We start from the raw sequence: 19794 nt of genomic DNA, 5'->3' as shown, positions 1-19794 counted from the left end.
ACGAAGGAGGGACGGGCTGGGCGGCACTGACAGCTTTATTAAAGGAGGAATGGGTGATTTACAGCGGCGGCACCGCGCTGTGTTTGTATAAATACACGCACACCCTGCCCATTCCCAAGGGGATGCTCCCACGGCTTTGGAAAGAATAAACCTCTGCACAGATCGAAACGTTTCACTGGAATAAATACCCTCATGAGGTATTTATCAATAAATACCCTCCTTTATCACCTGCAATCCAGCTCCCGACCGCTGGGGATGATTCCCCGCATTCCAAAGGGTAATTCCCACCATTCTGCCTCAAACCGCCCATTTTGGGGGCTAAAGCTGAGCTTGTAAATACAAAAGGGAGGAGTCGGTGCTCCCAGCGTCCCCAGCCCCAGGTGTCACATGAGCTGCTGGTTTAACACTGTCTGGTTTATAAAGTTTCCCGTGGTCAACTGACCAAATTTCCAGCATGGAATCTCCTCCTGGATGGGTCTCTGCAAAGGTCTCTATTTTGGACCAATTGTGGTCTTTTTTTGGTGTGAGGTCAATCAAGAAGCTTCTCCAGTGAGCATTCCGGTCATGAATCTGGGGGAAAAAAGGAGTGAGAGAGGAAAACAATTGTATCTGATTTTTAACTATCAAATATTTAACTTTATCCAGAGCTAAATCAAACAATTTTGGGACAACTCCACGATCCTGTGCTCCAAGGCTCAACTCAAACACAAACAAGGCTCTCTTGCCAACTCTGAGCTGATTTTCTGGCTCTGCTGCTATGGAACGCTTCCAAAATCAGCTGGAATTTCAGCACACAGGCAAAATATTAACTTGAAATTGGAAGGGAACCTGCTGTTCTGTCTTCGCTGTCACTTCCAGGACCTGGAGGTCTCTGGAAAGAGCTGAGTTCAGCGCTTATTGGAAAGCTGGGAATGTGTGAATTCCTAGTAATGTGCAGCATGAGGTCGGATAAACCATCACGGTATGAGGCTGGAATGAGAGCCAAAGGATTGGAGACTCTACAGTTAATTCATAAAAAGCATCTAAAATCCTGAGTCCTTCCTCAAATGTTTTTACGGAATCATGCAGGAGAAGATTTCAGAGATCGAGTCCAGCCCTTGGTGACCATCAGGAAGTGCTGTATCCAGTCGCTTCCAGGGATGGTGACCCTTTCCCTAGGACAGGGAGACGACTGGATTGGCAGCCAGCAGTGGGAGCTGCTGTGCCGTCGGAGGGAAATCCCACAAACTTCAGGGACAGGCTTTGAGATGGCGGCTCACAACCCTGCCCTAAAACTCATCCCGAGCACAGGCCCTCCGGAGGGCTGGAAATTCCTGACACCAGCACCGTGGGGATGACAGGGAAGCACCGGGGAGGTCCCGTGGGATGTCCTACCGCAGCGTGCCGGCGCAGGGTGGACAGGTCGGTGAAGCTCCGCTCGCAAGCCCGGCACTTGTAGGGCTTCTCTCCGGTGTGGATGCGCTGGTGCCGCCGCAGAGCTCCCTGCTGGGTAAAGGCCTTCCCACACTGCTCGCAGAAATAGGGACGGGTCTCTGGGAATAACCATCCCAGAAAACATGGAGTTAGGAGCTGGGAGGAGATAGTGTCCAAGGTTGGATGCGGCTTGGAGCAACCTGGGATAGTGGAAGGTGCCCGTGGCAAGGGGTGGGATGAGATGATACCTGAGGTCCCTTCTAACCCAAACCATTCCATGATAAGTATTTCCCAGTATTCCCATCCTCCACTCCAAATTCCTTCAGTTGCACAAGCTAGGCCTCAGATTTTTTGGGAAAGCACAATGAATACCACACAACATTCCCGTGCTGTGTGTTAATGAGCCACAGCCAGGATGAGCCCTGGAATCCCCATCCCTGGAGGGGTCCAAGGAATGCCTGGGCATGGCACTCAGTGCTCTTGGCTGGTGACAAGGTGGGATTGGGCACAGCTCAGATTCGATCACCTCAGAAGTCTTTTCCAACCTCACTGATTCTGGGATCCCCTAATTCAGCAAGCTGTGGGATGAAATGTCCCCACCCACACCAGGAAGTGCCACAAAGCCGCCATTTCCTTTTCCAGCCTTGGAATTACCTGCATGGACATTGCTGTGCTGGGCCAGGGAGGCTCTGAGTCCAAAGGTTTTCCCACAAACCTGACACTTGTAGGGTTTGGCTCCCAGGTGACAGCGCTTGTGGCACTTGAGGTACTCGTTGGTGGCAAAGTGCTTCCCGCACACGTCGCATCTGAAGAGGCGCTCTCCTGAGGGAAGGGAAACAAGGCATTGGGAATTCTCCCAGAGGAATTTTGTCCTTCAAAATTGGCTTCCGAATCACAGAACCCAGGTTGGGAAAGACCCCCGAGGTCATTGAGTCCGACCTGTGCTCGATCGCCACCTTAGCAACCAGTGACACATCCAGGTGTTCCTTGGACACCTCCAGGGATGGAGACTCCATCCCATTCCAGTGCCTGACAACCCTTTCCATGAAGGAATTCTTCCTGATGTCCAACCTGAACCTGCCCTGGCACAACTTGAGGCTGCTCCTCTCATCCTTGTTCCTTGGGAGCAGAACCCAGATTTCCCCTGGCTCCTGTCAGGGAATTGTGGAGAGCAACATCTCCTCAGAGCCTCCTTTTCTCCAGGCTAAAATGCCTTCTATCCCTACTAATTCCTTCCTGGTACTTGGCTACTTTCCTGTGGCATTTTTAAGGGCATTTTTTTCACATCCCAACCAGCAATTCCTAGCAGCAAAACAGGAAAACAATGGGAAAACCACATGGAATATTTAATTCCCACCTGTGTGTGTCCTTTTGTGGCCGGTGAGTTTTCCTCTGTCAGCAAAGGAAGCCCCGCAGTCCTCACAAATGTAGGGCTTCTCCCCAGTGTGGGATCTTATATAGAGACAAAATTACAAGATTAATTAATTATTAACTAATTAGCTCTTGATCCCTAAAATACTGGATTTGAAACCATGTTTGGATTTTACACGTAGTGGGAAAATTAAATTCTGCTCCCTTAGAAAACAGAGAGTTTCTAGGCACAGGACCTATACTCAAGCAGTAAAATTCCCATTTTAAATTTACCTTTTCCTCACTTTCAGGCCTTACAAAATCCACCTTTTATTTCCTGGGAATTATAGCTCAGAGCATGGGAAGGGAGCAAGCAGGGAAAATGACAGAAAATGAGAGAGAATCAGAAAAATCTGAGCCTAATCTTTGGTCTTAACTTATTCCAACCCAAACAGGATGATGTCCAAAATAATTCCCAATTTTGAGCTGTCAGAAGAAAGGGTTATCATCAGCCTTGCTCTGGAGAAAGATGGGAAATTCCATGGGATGATTCACCCTCTCCTGGGAGAGGACACATCCACACAGACACCACCAGGGAGCAAGTCATCCCATCAAGCTCCAGCTGAGCGGCGCGGATTCAGAGTTGCACATAGAGATGAAATCCCATGGCAATTCCTTGCTCCAAGAGAGAGCACGGCTCAGGATCTGAATCTCCAAGGTCCCTGACTCACTCTTCATCACCGAGGGCCATCGTGGGATTTCAGAGCCTGTCCCAAATGACGGATATTCCTTGCAGGTTTGGACAGGGTATCATGTCGAAATCCTGACCTCATGGAGCCAAAGCCTTTGCGTAAGGGAATTAATCACGGATCTCACTGAACACGATATCCTGCTGTTCCTGCTCTAAGGAACACGTCTCAGCTGGGAAGGGGCAAGGAACGGGAACGGCTGGAATCTAACCTGGTATGGATCTTGAGCTGGGAGGGCTGAGCAAACCTGGAGTGACAGACGGCGCACTCGTAGGGCTTCTCGCCGGTGTGCGTCCGCATGTGGAACACCAGCGCCGTGCGCGAGCTCAGCATCTTCCCGCACACGGAGCACAGCGGCCGCTTGGCCCGGCCCTCGTGCTTCCGCACGGAATGAGTCCGCACGTCCCGCTTCCTCTTGAAGGTGGCCTGGCAGAGGCTGCAGGAGAACCTCCTCTCCTCGGTGTGGACGCAGGCGCGGTGCTCCTTCCAGCTGGCGTGGCTGGCGAAGCCCTTGCCGCACACCTCGCACTGGTACGCCTTGCCGGGCAGGCTCTGGTGTGCATCCCGGCAGTGATCCACGTATTTTTTCCGGGAAACAAACTGCTCCTGGCACTTGTCACAGCGGATCACATAGATGGATTTCTTGCTGGCCACGCTTTTATTGGCCTTCTTTAGTTTAAATCCTGGTTTGGGTCCTTCGCTGTCCTTCTTGGATGAGGCTGCATCTTCCTCTTGCTCGTCGGAACATTCCTCGTTGTCCCTGCGTCCTTCAACATCAGAGTATCCCGTGTCTCCTTGTTCCTCGCCCTTCACACTCATTCCACCTTTACCTTCATTCTCTCCTTCAGCTTCCTGGGATTCCCGCCTCTGTTCCTCTCGCTCCTTGCTCCTGCCTGCTTCGGCAATGGATGAATTCCCAGCATCTTCCTCACACCTCGAGGTTTCTGGTGTCCCATCCCAAGTCTCTCCATTGGGATCTTTGTCACAGCTTGTGGGGTTTGCTCCATGTGTGGGTGGAACCACCATCCAATAGACAGGCAGGAGTTTCCTCTCTTGCCCACACTCATGGATTTTCCTGTTAGAAGTGGAGCACAACTTCAGTAAATTTAATTGAAACTCATTAAAATTAATTGTTTCATCTCAGGCCTGGGGGGAAGAGTCGTTTCCTTTGAATTGTTCCTTGCACCACTGAAGAAGTTCACAGCGTGTTTGGAAAGGCCAAAAAATAGGGAGATAAATGCCTCAGTTCATTAAGATCTGTATCTGTCACCTGACCAGGAACGTAGGATGGATTTTTCCTCCAAGGCCATGAAATGATGGATTTAAACCAAAGCAAATAGACATTAAATGTCTAGATAGAGACACAAAATTCTTATCTAAAACCCCAAATTGGAGGATCCCATAGAGATATGGTTGCACGAGTTCCCCTTAATCCAAGGGGAAATTCCCTAAATTCCCCATCCAGGAGACCTCAATCCAGTCATCTGCACTGCGAGACCAAGAGAAAAACCCCAATTCCAACATGCTTCAAGTCAGATCTGCGGAATTCCAGAACCAGGGCAGGGATGCCTTCAGGAATGATTTTCCCCAGAATTCTGAGGGAGGAAGCACATTCCTAGGAATGCCATACCTGAGGTGGGAGGTGTAAGCAGCCCTGTGGGTGAAGCTGGCAGGGCAGTGCCGGCACTGGTAGGGCCTGTCCCCGGTGTGTGTGCGGATGTGGACGGCCAGGCCACACTTGGAGCTGATGGCCTTGTCACAGTAGGGACACGCCTGGGATTCCCGCTTCTGCTCCTGCCCCCTGCGCAGGGAATGCCCGTCCTTGTTTTCCGGGCTGATGTTTTCCATGCCTGGTCTGGTTGGGGAATGCATCTTGTTGCACTTGGGCAGCTTTGGCGGCCTGGATTTTGGGGCTGGAAAAGCTGTGGCCTCCTGCTCTGGGCCTCCTGCTTGGCCTCTAATGAGCTCACAGCCTGCCAGCAACTCCTTATGCTTCTGCCTATCCCAGAGTTTCCTCTGCATGGGAATTGCCACAACCTGGGAAGAGTTCCTGGAGTTCTCCTCTTGCTGGATGCGAGGCCATTGCGAACCCCCATTTTCACCCCTCTGCCCTTTCAGGTGGAGGCTCAAATCCAAACCCTTCCTGCCCTCTGCCTTCACTTCTTCACAGATGTCGAGCAAATCCTTGCATTCCAGCCTTTCTGCTATTTCCTTCATCCGCTGGAGTTTTCCTGCCTCGATCTCCACCTCTGCCGTGTACACGAACTCCAGGAAGGAGGTGAACTCCTCAGTGTAGATGTCCTGCAGAGTCACCGTGCACTTCTTGGCATCCAGCATCTCCTGGTGCAGGAAAAGCCCCTTGAAGTAGTTGCTGGAAGCTGCCAGGACGGCTTTGTGAGCCAGGAATTCCTCCTGAATTCCCAGGTGTTGGGTGAGAACCGTCACGTCGCAGAGGTGCCCGAGCCGGTACAGGGAATGCAGAGCCCTCAGGAGGTTGGGAGCAGCAACCTTGGATTTCATCAGGATTTTCTTCTTCTCCATCCTGCCAGAAGAAACAGACAGATGTTGGAATGCTTTTTCCTATCTTTCCGTTCAAGTATGGCAGGAAAAGCCCAGTGGAATTCCATGCCCTAATTCCTTGTTCACCCTGCGTGGGTTGAAACATGGAATTTGAGAACCACTGAGGCTGGAAAAGATCTCCAGGATCAGCAATTCCAACCCTTGATAGATCACCATTGCCTCAACTAAACCATCTCCCAGGAGCAGGAAATGGAGGGAATATGGGCAAAAGAGGGCTGCATTCTATTGGAAAAGGATTGCTCCCATCCGGATTCCTACTGTATAATTCCCACAGACAGCAGGTGTCTCTGCAACGCTCCCAACCCAACACCTGCCAACTATTCCCATGAGGAGACACAACTCCAGCTCACTGGAAGGAGTGCAGATCCAGAGGTTTGGCTCCAAAATCCACAGGAGCTTCCAGTCCATCTGCTGCCTCCATGTTTTCCAGCAGGATATCCCTGGTTTGTGTGCAGCACTTAGAGAAATCAATGAGAGGAGCACGTGCTAATTTCCTGCTGCTCCTTTGCGAGATTCCCATTTGCGATAACATCCCAATCCGAGCTCCCACAGGAGCTCCTCTAACACCAGGATCTGACACTGAGCCTGATGGGAGAGATAAATTCCAAGATCACATCTGAGTTAGGCTGCTTCTGGATTAAATACCCCCAGCAGCTGAAGCATCTTCCCACAAACCCATCCATTCCCACCATTTTCTGCCTTCAGAAAAAACCCAAGATTTGTGTTTTCTGTTCCCATTTGGAAGCTGATCATTGCTTTTCCAAAGTGCTGCTGAATCCCAAAGTCTCCAAAACACTTATTCCACAGGTTTAAATGAAAACAACACTGTCCCCCCATTTTGGATTTGTTTGTAGCTTCTTTCCAGCTTTTTCTCTGGCAATAAAGAAATAAATACTTTTAAAATGTGCACACATGTGCAAGATTTGCAGAAAGCATAATTAATTCAACAGATTAATTGGAAAACCACTTTAACTGCATCAGAACTGATGCACAACTCAAACCATATTTCAATTCAATTATGGAGCTCCTGATAAGGAATTGGAGTAAGTGCAGCTTGGATTAGTACAACTGGAATAAGTGCAATTCCTTTAAAAAATAAAGCCTAACAGTCACTCTGAATCTCCAGGAAAATATTTATATTTGTACATTTTTATATAATTTTGAACATGAGGTAATTAATGCAGTAAAGAGTTTTTTAGGAAGGACTAAATATTCCCAGAACAAAATCCTGTTATCCACACAAACCCACCCTGCTTTTTGTCAAGGATACACAAGCCTTGGTTGCTTCATTTTTCCCTCAAGTCTTTCCAATGAGATCTTAAGTTTCTCTTAAGATCCTCTTAAGAGGAGGAAAGAGGAAGCTTTTCCTTAATTTATTTTCCCAGGAAAGATTCCTTTGAACTGTCAGTTGCTGTACGTGCACCTACAACAAAGGGCTCCAGCAGGGATCAAAATGAGAATCCTTGGAATATTGATGCTGGAAAGAAGAGTCTTAAAGGTGCATTGTGATAAAAAAATCTTTATAGCTGTGAGACAACAAGATAACAGGTAAGGAGCATTGGCAGGATATAAATAACAGCTGGAGTTACTCAACTAATCTCCTGGAAAATTCCTCCCAGGAATTTCCACATGATGCAGATCCATCAAATTAGGCAGGTCAGGAATTGTAACAAGTTTCCAACCTGTTGGAGATGTCTGGATCAGTGAGGAACACACAGTGCATCCCCATGTATCCTCTAGAGAGAAATGCTCCAGGAAAAAAACACCAAAATTTATCTTCTAGAGAACTTCTATTTATTCTCTAAGGAGTCTCCAGCTATTCTCCAGAAGAAAATTTCCATTTATGCTCCAGAGAATCTCCATTTATATTCCAGAGGAAAAAAAATCTAAATTTATCCACCAGTAAAGCTCCATTTATGCTCCAGAAAAAACATCTATTTTACCCATCAGAAAATCTCCATTTATGCTCCAGAGCACCCCTATTTATCATCCAGAATAAATCCCCATTTACCGCCTAGAAAATATCCATTTATTCTCCAGAAAAAACCTCTATTTATTCACCAGGAAAAAAAGCCATTTGTCCTCCAGAAAAACCTCTATTTATTCACCAGAAAAAAACCCATTTATCCTCCAGAAAAACCTCTATTTATGCTCCAGGAAACTGCTGGCCAAATTCCCCCAAAAGTCTTAAAGTTTGCGGGTTTTTGTTCTTGTTTTTGTTTTGTTTTTAAAGCCAGAGCACTTGTGTTTCTCCCTGACCGCGTTACCTTCGGGCCAGCCCTGGCAAGGCTCCTCCCCCGAGGAATTCCAGGCTGGAGCAGCACCGGCGCTCACCATCCTCTGGGAATGTCGCCGTGCCGTGTTGCTCCTCGTGCCGCTGGCACAGCCGGGATCATCTTCTGGGTTTTAAGCGCAGACACCGGTTTTCGATCCGTGCACGGAAATCCGGGAAGCGCTGCAAGGAAAGCAGAGACAGGGAATGATTATCCCAGCGCTCGGCATAAGCGGGAGGCTCCTCACCGCGCGGGGACACCTGCGTGCTCCCCACAGGGAATCGCCTCCCGCCGGGCAGGAGCAGCCGGGATGGCTCCTGCGGATCCCGGGAGCGATTCCCGGTGCTTCCCGGGCTCCATGCCGAGGGTCCCTGCCGGCCCGGCCGGCCCTGCCCTCACCTCGCCGGCAGCTCCTGCCCCAAAGCGCTATGGCAGCCGCGATGGCCTCAGCGCCTCAGCGCCGCCGCCATCTTGAGTGTGGGCAGGGCGGTCTCTCAAAACTGGGAAAAACCTTTTTAAATCCCCCCATCCCACCTTAAATCGACCCAAATCCCCCAAAAACACTCCCCAAACGACACGTTTTGGAAACGGTTTGTTTTGGCGCTTTCAAAAAGGCGGGTTTAATCAGGTTACAGGGCCTGCCTGTGGTGTATTTGCTCAGGTGTGTCAAATATCCGCCGGTGTGCTGTGTGGCTCCTCGGCCTCTCCAGTGTGGATACTGGGATGGCTGTGTGGATACTGAGATATCCACATGGATACTGGGATATCTGTGTGGATACTGGGATATCTGCTATGGATACTGGGATATCTGCTATGGGTACTGGGAGAGCAGTCACAGGGTTAAGAGAGGTGTTTATAGAAGCCAGTTTAAAGCTCTGAACTTTAGTGGGGTAAATCTGGGATTAGGAAAACTCCAGGGTCATGATGTTTCCCACTGGTGATCTCATATTCCTGTCTTTTATCACATAAAATCGTTTTAAATTGGGCTGCTGAGTACTTCCAATCTTTTTTTCCAACATAAATTCCTCCTTTGAAGCTTTTTTTTTTCTACTTAAATGCAGGTTTTAATCTTCACATTTTAACAGCTTGTAAAAATGTTGAATGACTGTAATTCCCTGAGGAAATGTAAAATTAATCCTTTCATAAAAAATAAATCAGGAAGACGCAGACATCTATGTTATCCACCTTTCCTTTTTTACACGTTTTCAATCCTGATGATTTTGTTTGTAGCCAGGGAATGTTTCTATTGTCTGAACACAGCTCGCGGAGCAGGGAGAACGAGCAGCAGCAGGAGCGATCTGTGCTGAAAATGTCAGGATAATATTCCTGTCTGCTGCACGAGGGAATGATGTTTGCTTTTCCTTGATCGGAAAACTGATGTGCTTGGCAGCTCTGACCCAGAGGAGCTGGGAGGCTCCTGGCTGATTTAGTCTGGATTCCACAAGGATGGAGGGAATTTCGGGAGAAGCTGGCACCGCCGGGTTGTATCCATGTGTCCATCCCAGAGGGATTCTCCCAAGGCTGGATTTCCACACCACTGCCACCAGTTTTGTTCCTTAGGAGATTCTCCAAATGTTCCGGTTGCTCGGATGCACTTCTGGGGCTCCCTAGAACTCATGGAATTCTCCATGTCTCTGCTGTGGGGAAAGAGAAGGAAAGAGCATCGTAGCTGCTCTCTCCCAGTCATTAATTGTGGAATTTCAGCAGGAGGGTTGGAACATGTGGGAGGCAGCCAAGAGGTGTCCAAACCCTCTTGGGCCAAGGGAGACACTGATCCCAGGTGTCCTGTGGTGGGTGAAGAATTCCAGATGCCAGGATGGCGAAATAGAACAACCAGGTAAGCCAAAACAACAAAATCCAGGGCAGAATCGCAGCCTGGGAATTCAGATTTTATCGGAGAACTTCCTTGGGTTGGGAGTGGAGCAATACCTCAGGCTTTGATCGTGACTATGACCGGGAAAAGGGGAAGAATTGGAAGTTGGCTCTGCCAGTCAGGTTCTGCTCCTGACCCTGAGGCTCAAGGTCAGCCAGGAGATCTCCAGCAAAGCAAGGGATGGAAATGTCCTGAAATGTCCCCAAAATATCCCCAAATCCCAGGTTTCTTCCCCCTGGAGCACAGTGGGAAGCAGGGCCGGGGTGTTGGCGATTTTGGCTCTTCCCAGCAAAGCTGGGGGACATTTTGGAGCCCCACAAGGAAAGATCCTGGTGTGCTTTCCCTGGATGGATATCCCTTCCTTACGGCTCCAGCAGAGGATGCTGCAGACTCCGGAAAGACAAGCCGGGACTGCAGCCCTGCTCATCCCTCCTATCGGGAGGAATCCGACCATGGATATCCAAAGCCTTTTCCCAGGAGCCAAGCAAACCTCTAGACTGTCCGCAAAACAGAGACAGAGCTTTCTGCAGCAGGGGCTAAAAACACAAATTCCAGACAAAATCCTGGTGGGAAGCACTGAGCAGGCCCTTGCTCCATCCTCTCGTCCTGTTCTCCATAAGGAATTTTGGTATGGGATTGTGCTACAAATCAAACATCCCACAGATTCTCCCCCTCAGGAAGTAGGAGTTATGTATATTCTGGCAAAACACTTCCAAGATCCTGGTGTCACTTGAAAAACACGGGAATTGAGGAAAGTCCATGTGTGTTTTCTCTGCAAAAGATTTTAGAATCCTAAAAAGCAGCAAAGTTCAATTCCCAGCGAGGGTCTGGTGGAAAAACCTGGACACCAGAGCAAGAGGGAATAGGAGAAGGCTTTTGAGATTATTGAGTCCAGCCATCAAATTCTAAAATCATGGAATGCATTAGGTTGGAAGGGAGCTTAAAGCTCATCCAGTCCCACCCTGTCATGAGCAGGGACACCTTCCACTATCCCAGGTTGCTCCAGCCCTGTCCAGCCTGGCCTTGGACACTTCCAGGGATCCAGGGGCAGCCACAGCTTCTCTGGGAAAACTGTGCCAGGGCCTCACCACCCTCCGAGGGAACAATTCCTTCCCAATATCCTATCCATCCCTGCCCTCTGGTAGTGGGAAACCATTCCCTCTTGTCCCATCACTCCAAGTCCTTGGATATAATTTCTCTCCATATTTCTTGTAGCTCCTTCAGGTCCTGGAATGCCACAGTCAGGTCATCCCAAAGCTTCTCTTCTCCAGGCCGAGCACTTGGGAGCTTTGGAAAGCCAATGGCTTTAACAGATCAAAGCGTTAAATAAATTTAATAAAATATAATGAAATAAAAAATAATGAAAAATAAATTAAAAGCCCTTTTCACGCCTCCTTGTTCCCTTGGATTATGGGGCCAACACTTAGGATATCAATTCCGTATTCCTGATGTTTGGATACATCCAGGAGTCACTGGAAGGGCTCCCACCAACATCAAGACCCCACTTTGTGAAGGTTTCTCCAGAACGAGCTAGGAGCCAGCTCAGCACCTCCCTGGGCATGAAGGCGCCCGGGATTTTGGCTCTGGGCTGTGAATTCCGGACGTTCCCGTCTCACTTTTCTCGGGAGCTCATTCCTGCGTGGCAGTTTTGGCGATAGGATGCATTCCCACAACTTCAGGGGAAGAGGGAGTGGGGCAGGGTTTGGGTTAATTCCCTGCAATCCTGACCCCACACTCCTGACAAGTGACGTGTTAGGGCGATGGAAATCCAAATTCCAGGAGTGTATCCGTGATGTTTTCCACTTGGCACTAAATAAATCCTCGGCACAGCTCATTTGCTTGTTTATCACACATTTTTATGCCGTTGGCACTTTTCCTTCTTCTCCCAAAAATATTTTAACCCCTGCTAAACCCTGGGCATCAAACCCAGAAGTTACCTCTTTCTGTCACATTCCAGGGAATATTGGAGATCTGATCCATGTATTTTTAACTCCTTCACTCTTCCAGTCAAGCCCAAATTTAATTTTAATTGAGTTTTCATTGAATTTTAAATAGCTGAGTTTAAAATGCTGAGTCTGGGGATTACAGAATATCCTGAAGATTCCTTTTTTCCATCCAGGATTCGGAAAACAGGTGGATCATGTTTAGTCTCCGGCTAAAGGACAGGAAGTTAATTCTTTTCCCTCTTGGAAAGGAGCTGCCTCCTGTTTAGTTACAGTTCAATATAAAACAAATATTCCATCGGCAAAAGGACGGGGCGGGGAAAAAGGGATAATAATCCCTTTTTTTTCGCCTCTTCTCCACAGGGCCCCTTCCAACTCAATATTCCATGATAAGGCCATACGGAATGCAGAGGATCCCAGGGAATAAATTCATATTAGCACCTTGCTCCCAGCCAAGAGAAATCCAGCAAAACAACCCCCAAAGTTATTCCTAATGGCAAGAAAATATGGAATTCTTGCCAGATTTACACTCCTGATGTTCCAGGACTCCGATTAAAAGAGCTGCTGATTTCATGGAGGTGATTCCGGACAAATTCCAGCTGATCCCAGCTGTTCACCAGGGAAAATTCTAAGGAAAATAACTCTAAATACATCAGATTAAGTGATATTTTTCCAACAGCTGGCTGTGTTTTTCCACTGATTCTCAGAAAGCAGCATTCCCTCGCAAGATCCCCAACTTCTCGTCCTCCTACAGAAGCCTCTTGACTTTTAGCCACCGGAATAATCCCAGGTTTTTTTTTTTAGTGTAAATATCTGTCTTCCCAGCAATAATATTTTTCCCTCAGTGATTATTTTTCCTTAGTGCTAATCGCTCACCGTAGTTTGTGAATCCAAACTATTTGGAAAAAAAAGGGAATTTTGGTTTCCATCTGTGTTCTGAACCCGAGTGTTTACAGGGAGCGTATTCCCGCCTCTAGGTGTTCCTGCAGGGATGAGAAAATGCTCTTTTTAGTCCCAGTTTGGGTGTGGAATCTTGGCACAGGAATGACTAAACATGGAAGGAGCAGCTGCCTGGAGAAACAAACACCTGGCAAAATATTTTGGTGAATTTCGGGATGAGTCATCCGCTGCCTGCTGGGGAAGGTCGGCCCCAGCTGCAGCCTGGGAGGGCTGCCTTTAGGGATCCCACGGAATTACTGGGATTGGAAAAGGCTTCAGGATCGTTGAGTCCAACCTGTCACCAGGGCCCCGAGTGCCACATCCAGGCATTCCTTGGACACCTCCAGGGATGGGCATTCCAAACCCACCTGAGCAATTCCAGTGCTAACAACCCATTCCATGAAGGCTTTCCCATCTGCCTTCATCTCTTATTCCATCTTTGCTCCTTGGAGAAGGTCCATGCCAAGATCCATCCCCATGCCCATGAAAGCCCATGGAACATTGGGAACTCATCCCAAGCCACAGCTCTGGGCGAGCAGAATGTCCAAGCTCATTAAAATCCCAATTAATCCCTTTTTATCCATCGATATTTGTTCCCAGCATGGTCATTAGGCACGGAAAAGGAGCAGGGAGGGAGGTTCCGTGCTGGAAGTTCCCAAATTGGTTATTTTTGGACTCTTCCCAGATTTTTGCTTTTCCCCCAAGCCCTTTGGAAGGGAAATAATTCATTAATTCCACAATAAAAATGAAAGGAAACAAAGGGAAATATTGTTGGGAATGGTGGGGAAGTGCTGAGATCTCTTGGGAAGTGGAAATGGGCAGAGCTGCTCCTTGCTCCAGCTGTATCCACATCCCACCTCAGCTCCATTGGGATCAATCACTCTCCCAGATATCAAACCTGGAGCCGTCGGAAATTAAAATCTGTCTGGAATTCCAAGGAAAGCTTAAAACTGCGGAATGAGGCTCAGTTGCCCACGTGGAGCTCAGGGTCATGCCAGCCTTTGGGATAAAAGAGCAGATTAGGGATTGCTGGAGGAGGAGGAGAAAGGTTCGTGGAGTTTTGCCACCACTAATTTCCCAGCTTTGCGCTTACCCCTAGTAATGATCCCAATAATTATCCCAATTAATTTGAGGAATGGCTTTTAGAACCATGCCCACATTGCCCTTGGAAAATCCATCTCCAGAAGTGCCCCCAGACCAACGACTCATCTTTAAAAGGAATGTTTTCCCAACTAGGATTAAAAAAATTCCTATTTCTCGGGAGCAGTGGTGCCGGGAATGACTGGACACCCTTTGGAAAAGTGCAGGAATGACTTTGTTGAAGCATCTGTTATTGCTCCAGGGTATTTAATGGTTTCCAGGAATTCCAGAGCTGGAGGAATGCCAAAGTGGATAAAGGAAAAGTATCTCTTTGGATGGAGCCGGAGTTCAAAATCCCAGAAGGTCCTGCTCTGATGGGCTTTTACCACCTGCATTCATTATCCTTTATAAACTGGGATTGCAGGGAAATGGGAAAACCTTGCTGCAAACATGGAGAAGGTCCTGAGCGAGGCAGAATTTTCTGGGAAAGCTACAGGCAAGGAGAACTTTGGTGCCTGCAGAGATGGATCCAACCTCTGGGACCTTCTCCTCAGAGAAAACATTCCATAGGGAACTGTAACAAGCAAAAACCTGGGAGCTGGAAATAATGGAGCAAAGCAGGTCTGAAATGCCACCTAATTCCATCTAAAATTCCTTTATTTTTCCATATGGGAATCACACCAGCAGATGCTGGGTCCCCACCATCATTCCAAAGGCTGGTGACATTTTATGGATCTGTTTTTATGGCTCAGAGGGATACACGGAATCAGGAGGTGTTCCAGCAGCTGGAGAGTTGGCTCCAGGTACCTGTGGTTTATCCCAAAAATCAGTTGAGAGCACTGGGATGGTGCTGGTCTGGCTGCAGTCAGGATGCTCCCAAGCCCAGGCTTGCACTGGAAGCTGGAAGAACATCTCAAAATGTGATGGATCCATGTTTTTAATCCCTACCCACCTCTCAGACGTGTGAAGACATGGAACCCCGTCCTTTAAAAAAAAAAAAAAGTTAGAAAACAGGCTGGATCCTGTAAGTGTCAGGGAAAAATGTGGGAGAAACAAGGGAAGGAAGCCAAGAGGAATGAAAAAAGATCCTAATTCCTTCAACATTGTTTTTATGTCCATGGATCTGGCTCCACGGATCCGAGCTCATCCCCTGCTGGCGAGAGATGCTGTGGATGCACATTTCAGAATTCCCAAGGGAACAGGCTGTGGAAAAGTTTAGGTGTGGATTCATGGGACTCCATGAATACTTTATTCTTCAGAGCAAGAAGCTGGGAATTCAGGAGCCAGGATAGGAGCAAGGAGCCACTTATGGGCCCAGAATTCCCATGTTGGGATGCCAACATCCAAGCTTTCCTGCCTTTTCCCGGAGCTGGGACAAGGTCCCTGTGGGCTGAGCCATGAGGGTCAGGGTGGGAATTTTGTCTTATCCAGGCTTTGGAAAACTCAAGTTCATCCCAGCTGGATGTGCTTGGGAATTGTCATGCTGACACATCCCAGAGGAGATCACATCCTGGGGGTTCCCGTCTGGGACACTCATGGATTCATCCAGGCTGTGCTTCACCCCTGAGTAATCCCAAAGTCACATCCAGGCGGGAATGACGGCGGATCGCGCACGCCGTGACGGAGAAGGCAGATCCCTCCTGGGGATCCATGTTCCCTGGTTTTTTTCCAATCCTTTCAAGCTGTTCCCAGTCTGAAATGTTGGCAGGAGTCGGAGTTTGCTGGGACAGAAAGAGGCTGCTCCCTCTAATCCCATTTTCCCAAGAAACTGCTCCTGCCATCCCAGTGCATTCCAGGCAGGGAATGACCGACAGATCCCCCCGTGCCCAGCAGCAGAGGCTGGCATGGTTTCCCTATGGAAAAGCAGGATGAGGATGTGGAGCTCGTGGAGATGATCCCTGTCCTTGCTGGGATCCCGGCCGGAGCAGGCAGAAGAAGCAGGAATGACCCCATCCCACTGTGCTGATGTAATCCAAGAGCTCCTTGCCATGGAAACACAGCCAGGACCACAATTTGGGATTTTTCCAGCAGCTCCGGGTACATTCCAGGCTGTTCCCACGGGAGGTTTGGGCTCCTCACTTTGACACTGAGACCTCTGGAGGGGAAGGGAATGAAGAGGGAAGGACAATCCCTAAAATTCCACAGAAGTAGGAAGAATAGTCAGCTGCTATCCCCAGGAAACAACTGGAATACCTGGAGAGCAATTCCAGGGGGGAAAATTGATCCCACCCAATTAAACCACTCATTCTTCATCCCTGTTTGATCCCGGATGGATCACCCTGGGATAGGGTGCATTCTCCACCTTTAGGGAATGTCTTTGGAAATCCGGGTGGGAGCGCCAACTCCGGCATTCCCACTCGGAGCCAAAACTGCCAGGGAAATTTATAGCCTGAATTCCATAGGAGATCAGTGTGGAATGCTACATACTCAGTGCCGTTGTTAAAGACTGGGAAATCAGGCAGGGAAAAGCTCCAAGGAAAGATGATGCCAGCACTGCACATTCCTAAAATCATTGACTGAACTGTGGAATGCCATTTTTCCGTCTCTTCCTGTTAAAAATCCTGGAGATGGTGCCTGGTTTAAATCCTGACGAGGTGTCATTCAAAGGGAAAAATCCTGGTTAGGTGATGGGAATTCCCACATCCAGGATAACACAGTGGTTCCAGTGGGAGGAGGAGCCATGGATGCAGCTGGAATGCCAGCAATAAACCAACTGATCCCATTTATTTGGGATCAAATCCATCCTGTCTATTTTCCCTCTGTTTCTTTGCAGGGTGGGATTGACATTCCTGTTATTTTCCAAGTTGCCCCACTTTGAGTTCATGCTTCCCGCTTCCCTAGGGATAATGTCAGCTCTATCCAGCTCCAGCTGCCCTGGCAGGGTGTCCCAATATGTGCCTGATAGGGCTTTTCCAGCTTTTCCAGAGAATCTGAGGAAAACCACACCAAACCTGGGGTGTTTACCAGAGGAATGAATCAAATCCACTGGGAGGATTTCCTGGGAAGCTTGGCCTTGGCACAGCATATTCCTTGATCCCAATGGGCAGCTGTGGGGGAAAAGAGGAATTGGAACCCCAGACCTCCTGGAACCAAAGGTATCCAGCTTGGATTTTAGTTGGAAAATCCCAGAAGGATTTGGAAATGGGCTCAGCCTTTAGGAACAGGCTCCTGGTGTTTTGCCACAGTCGAGGGCACAGATTTTTCCTTCAATCCTGCCCATCCAGTGTTTCATTCCCTGCAAAAACAGGGAGGAGGGAATGTTTGCCCAGTGAGGTCAGTGGAAAGCTGCCTCCAGCTGGGATCAGGCCGTGCAGGTGTTCGGGAGAGACAAGAATCCAAGGATTTTATCCCTTTGGGAACGCCCCTGGCAGCTCCAGCCCCACCCCGAGCATCCCTCATTCCTCCCCGCCTTTCTCCCACTGCTCCTTTCGGGATAACAATGGCAGGATCCAGATGCTTATCTGCAGGGCTCTTCCCATTTCCACACTGGCCTTCACCAAATTCCATAGGGATGCTCCGGAAGCAGCCACAGATAACCCGGAGAGCTGGGCCGCCTCCCGGGAAACGTACAACCCTTGGAATTACAGCAGGAGAGGGAGCACCTGGAACATGATTCCTAACTCCTTTCCAACATGGGAATTTGGCCATAGTTAACCAACGCAATCCCGTCTCAAGTGCTGGAGAATGGATCCCAATCCATGTTTTTTTGTGCTGTTTCCATTTTCACCCAGTGCCAGCGCTGCATCAAAGCCCCAGAATTCCCATCCATTCCTTCCCCATAGGCAAATCCAGCATTGGATGCCCAACGCCACACGTTTATCATGGCATGGAGGAGGATCCTGTGGAAACACGGATAAATAATGCTGGAGAAGAGGGAAAATTCCTTTTAAATCCCTAAGGAAGCATTTTCTTCCCTGTTTTCAGGGGTGAAAAGAAAACCCTGGAGCTCGGTACAGAATGAAGGGAAGATTTTCCTTCAGCTGTAATCCCAGCATTCTCCCTGCCCACCAGCCCAGGGAATTTTCACTTTGCATTCCCTTTTTTTCCTTGCTGAGGCAGGAAAATTCCGGCTGAGGCAATTCCAGCTCCGGCACATCCCTTGGCAGCGGCGCCGGCTCCTGCAGAGCAGTGATAAGGAGGGAAAGCCGCAGCCTTGGGACACGTTCTCCCTCCGGAAAACTCTGCCCAGCCTTCCCGCCTCCTATCTTTATTGCCCACATTCCCAACAATCCCAGTTTTTATTCCTGGGGTTCTCATCCCCAAGGTTTTGAGAAGCCAGGGCTGCTCTGGTGCTGGATCAGAGATGAGGATGCACGATTCCAGCAAAAATTATCAGATCCATCTTCCCTGCTCCGATGGCAGCAGGGAGCCGGGAAGCAGAGCTCGGAGCCTCTGGAAAAGTGCTGATGTTTTCCTGTCTTGCCGGGTCCCTCCCAGCAGGAAATTGGGCATTGTACTGGGAGCGCCGAGTTTTCCGGAGCAATCCCTCTGGGATCCGTGCCCCGCTCCGCCACGGGCTGGGAGCTCTCCCCTTGGCCACTGAGCGACGCCCTCGCTTCCCAAAGCAGTTCCAAGAAAACCTTTGGATGGGGTTTAAAGCAGCTTAAGGCAGGGATTTGATCCCTAAATTCTGTTAATCCAACCTCGGTTATTATGGAGCGAATCCAAAGGGAGCTGCAGGTCCTGCTCCAGCGGTGGTGACCTCTGGCTTGAATCCATTCTGGGATTCTGGGAAGACTGGAGACGTTTCCCTGGGCCACTGAGCCCCATCCCAAAGCCAGAGGGATTGGGAGCACGTTTTGGATTGGATCCCAGCCACTTCCGAACTTCCCAGCTTGCTCCTAGCTCCTTGATTCCAAGTATCCCAGGGTCAGGAGCAGGGATTCGTTCCCACATAAATCACCACCATGGAGCAAAGGCCATCCCATTCCAGGAAAACCTGAAATTCCGGGAATGCCCCCAAACCCAGAATCCAAGCAAGGCATGAAAACCTTGCTTGACTTTTCCCAGGAATTTTAGAGCTTGTTTTGTTTTCCCCCTTTCCCAAACTTCCCAGTTCCCTGTTACTTCGCCCTGGCTCCAGCTCCCGGAATCCCCCCTTTTCCAAGCCCTCCATCAGTTTTCCAGTAGAAGTGATGAGAGAATCCCAGATCCGAAATGTTTATTCCTCCACCCCACTAAAAAGTCGGGAAGCACCTCCGGATCCCCCCTGGCGGCCCCCGGATGCAGCACCAGCAGCTCCTGCCTTCCTCCCATTGAATTCCTGAGCAGCCCCATTTCCTTGGATAAATAGGAGTGGGGAGAGGGAAAAGAGTTAAAGCAGACAACAGCAGAGGGAAGAAAACTTGGAACAACATGGAAAAGGAAAAACTGCTTAGAATTGGTCTGTGAATCCCACCAGGTTTGGCTCAGGACTGGGGATCTTTTCCATGAAAAAAGGGATTTTTGGTGTTTTTCCCAATCTGAACCACAGAATTGCTGGAGCAACAGCTGGGAACAGCCCAAGGCTTTTCTTCCCTCCTGTTTTCTGTGTAATTTTAATCCATCTGTTCCACACAAACTGTGGGAACTGAGGTCAAAGCCCACCTGGGCTT

General features: G+C 49.0%; 1 protein-coding gene across 3 annotated transcripts; it reads right to left on the bottom strand.

Annotated features, from left to right (window-relative positions):
- Window positions 1-17: 17 nt before the first annotated feature.
- LOC146438897 (GDNF-inducible zinc finger protein 1-like) lies at window positions 18-8917 on the bottom strand. Of its 3 annotated transcripts, none has more exons than XM_085054115.1 (8): window positions 8765-8910; window positions 8360-8547; window positions 5143-6054; window positions 3724-4587; window positions 2771-2865; window positions 2068-2235; window positions 1375-1532; window positions 18-570 (listed from the first exon to the last, which is right to left on the bottom strand). In XM_085054115.1, exons 3-8 carry the CDS (start codon window positions 6051-6053, stop codon window positions 319-321), a joined length of 2448 nt encoding a protein of 815 aa, XP_084910241.1. In that variant the 5' UTR covers window position 6054; window positions 8360-8547; window positions 8765-8910; the 3' UTR covers window positions 18-318. The 3 variants fall into 3 exon arrangements, with proteins under 3 accessions (XP_084910241.1, XP_084910242.1, XP_084910243.1); XM_085054117.1 differs by having other exon boundaries at window positions 398-570; window positions 1349-1532; window positions 8765-8917; XM_085054116.1 differs by lacking the exon at window positions 2068-2235 and having other exon boundaries at window positions 8765-8916.
- Window positions 8918-19794: the final 10877 nt, after the last annotated feature.

This window comes from Lichenostomus cassidix, chromosome 3 (genome assembly GCF_008360975.1).
Source record: "Lichenostomus cassidix isolate B80296 chromosome 3, HeHo_3.0, whole genome shotgun sequence".
Lineage (NCBI taxonomy): Eukaryota > Metazoa > Chordata > Aves > Passeriformes > Meliphagidae > Lichenostomus > Lichenostomus cassidix.
The sequence above is the reverse complement of the archived record's forward strand: the minus strand, read 5'-3'. Positions and strand labels throughout refer to the sequence as shown.

Excerpts from the sequence above, each read along its gene's own strand:
- LOC146438897 (XM_085054115.1), bottom strand. The coding sequence starts at position 6,053 with ATGGAGAAGAAGAAAATCCTGATGAAATCCAAGGTTGCTGCTCCCAAC. Across the intron at positions 2,866-3,723 it reads CAGCTCAAGATCCATACCAG|ATCCCACACTGGGGAGAAGC; the intron begins GTTAGATTCCAG and ends TCTCTATATAAG. Across the intron at positions 2,236-2,770 it reads CCACAAAAGGACACACACAG|GAGAGCGCCTCTTCAGATGC; the intron begins GTGGGAATTAAA and ends CCCTTCCCTCAG.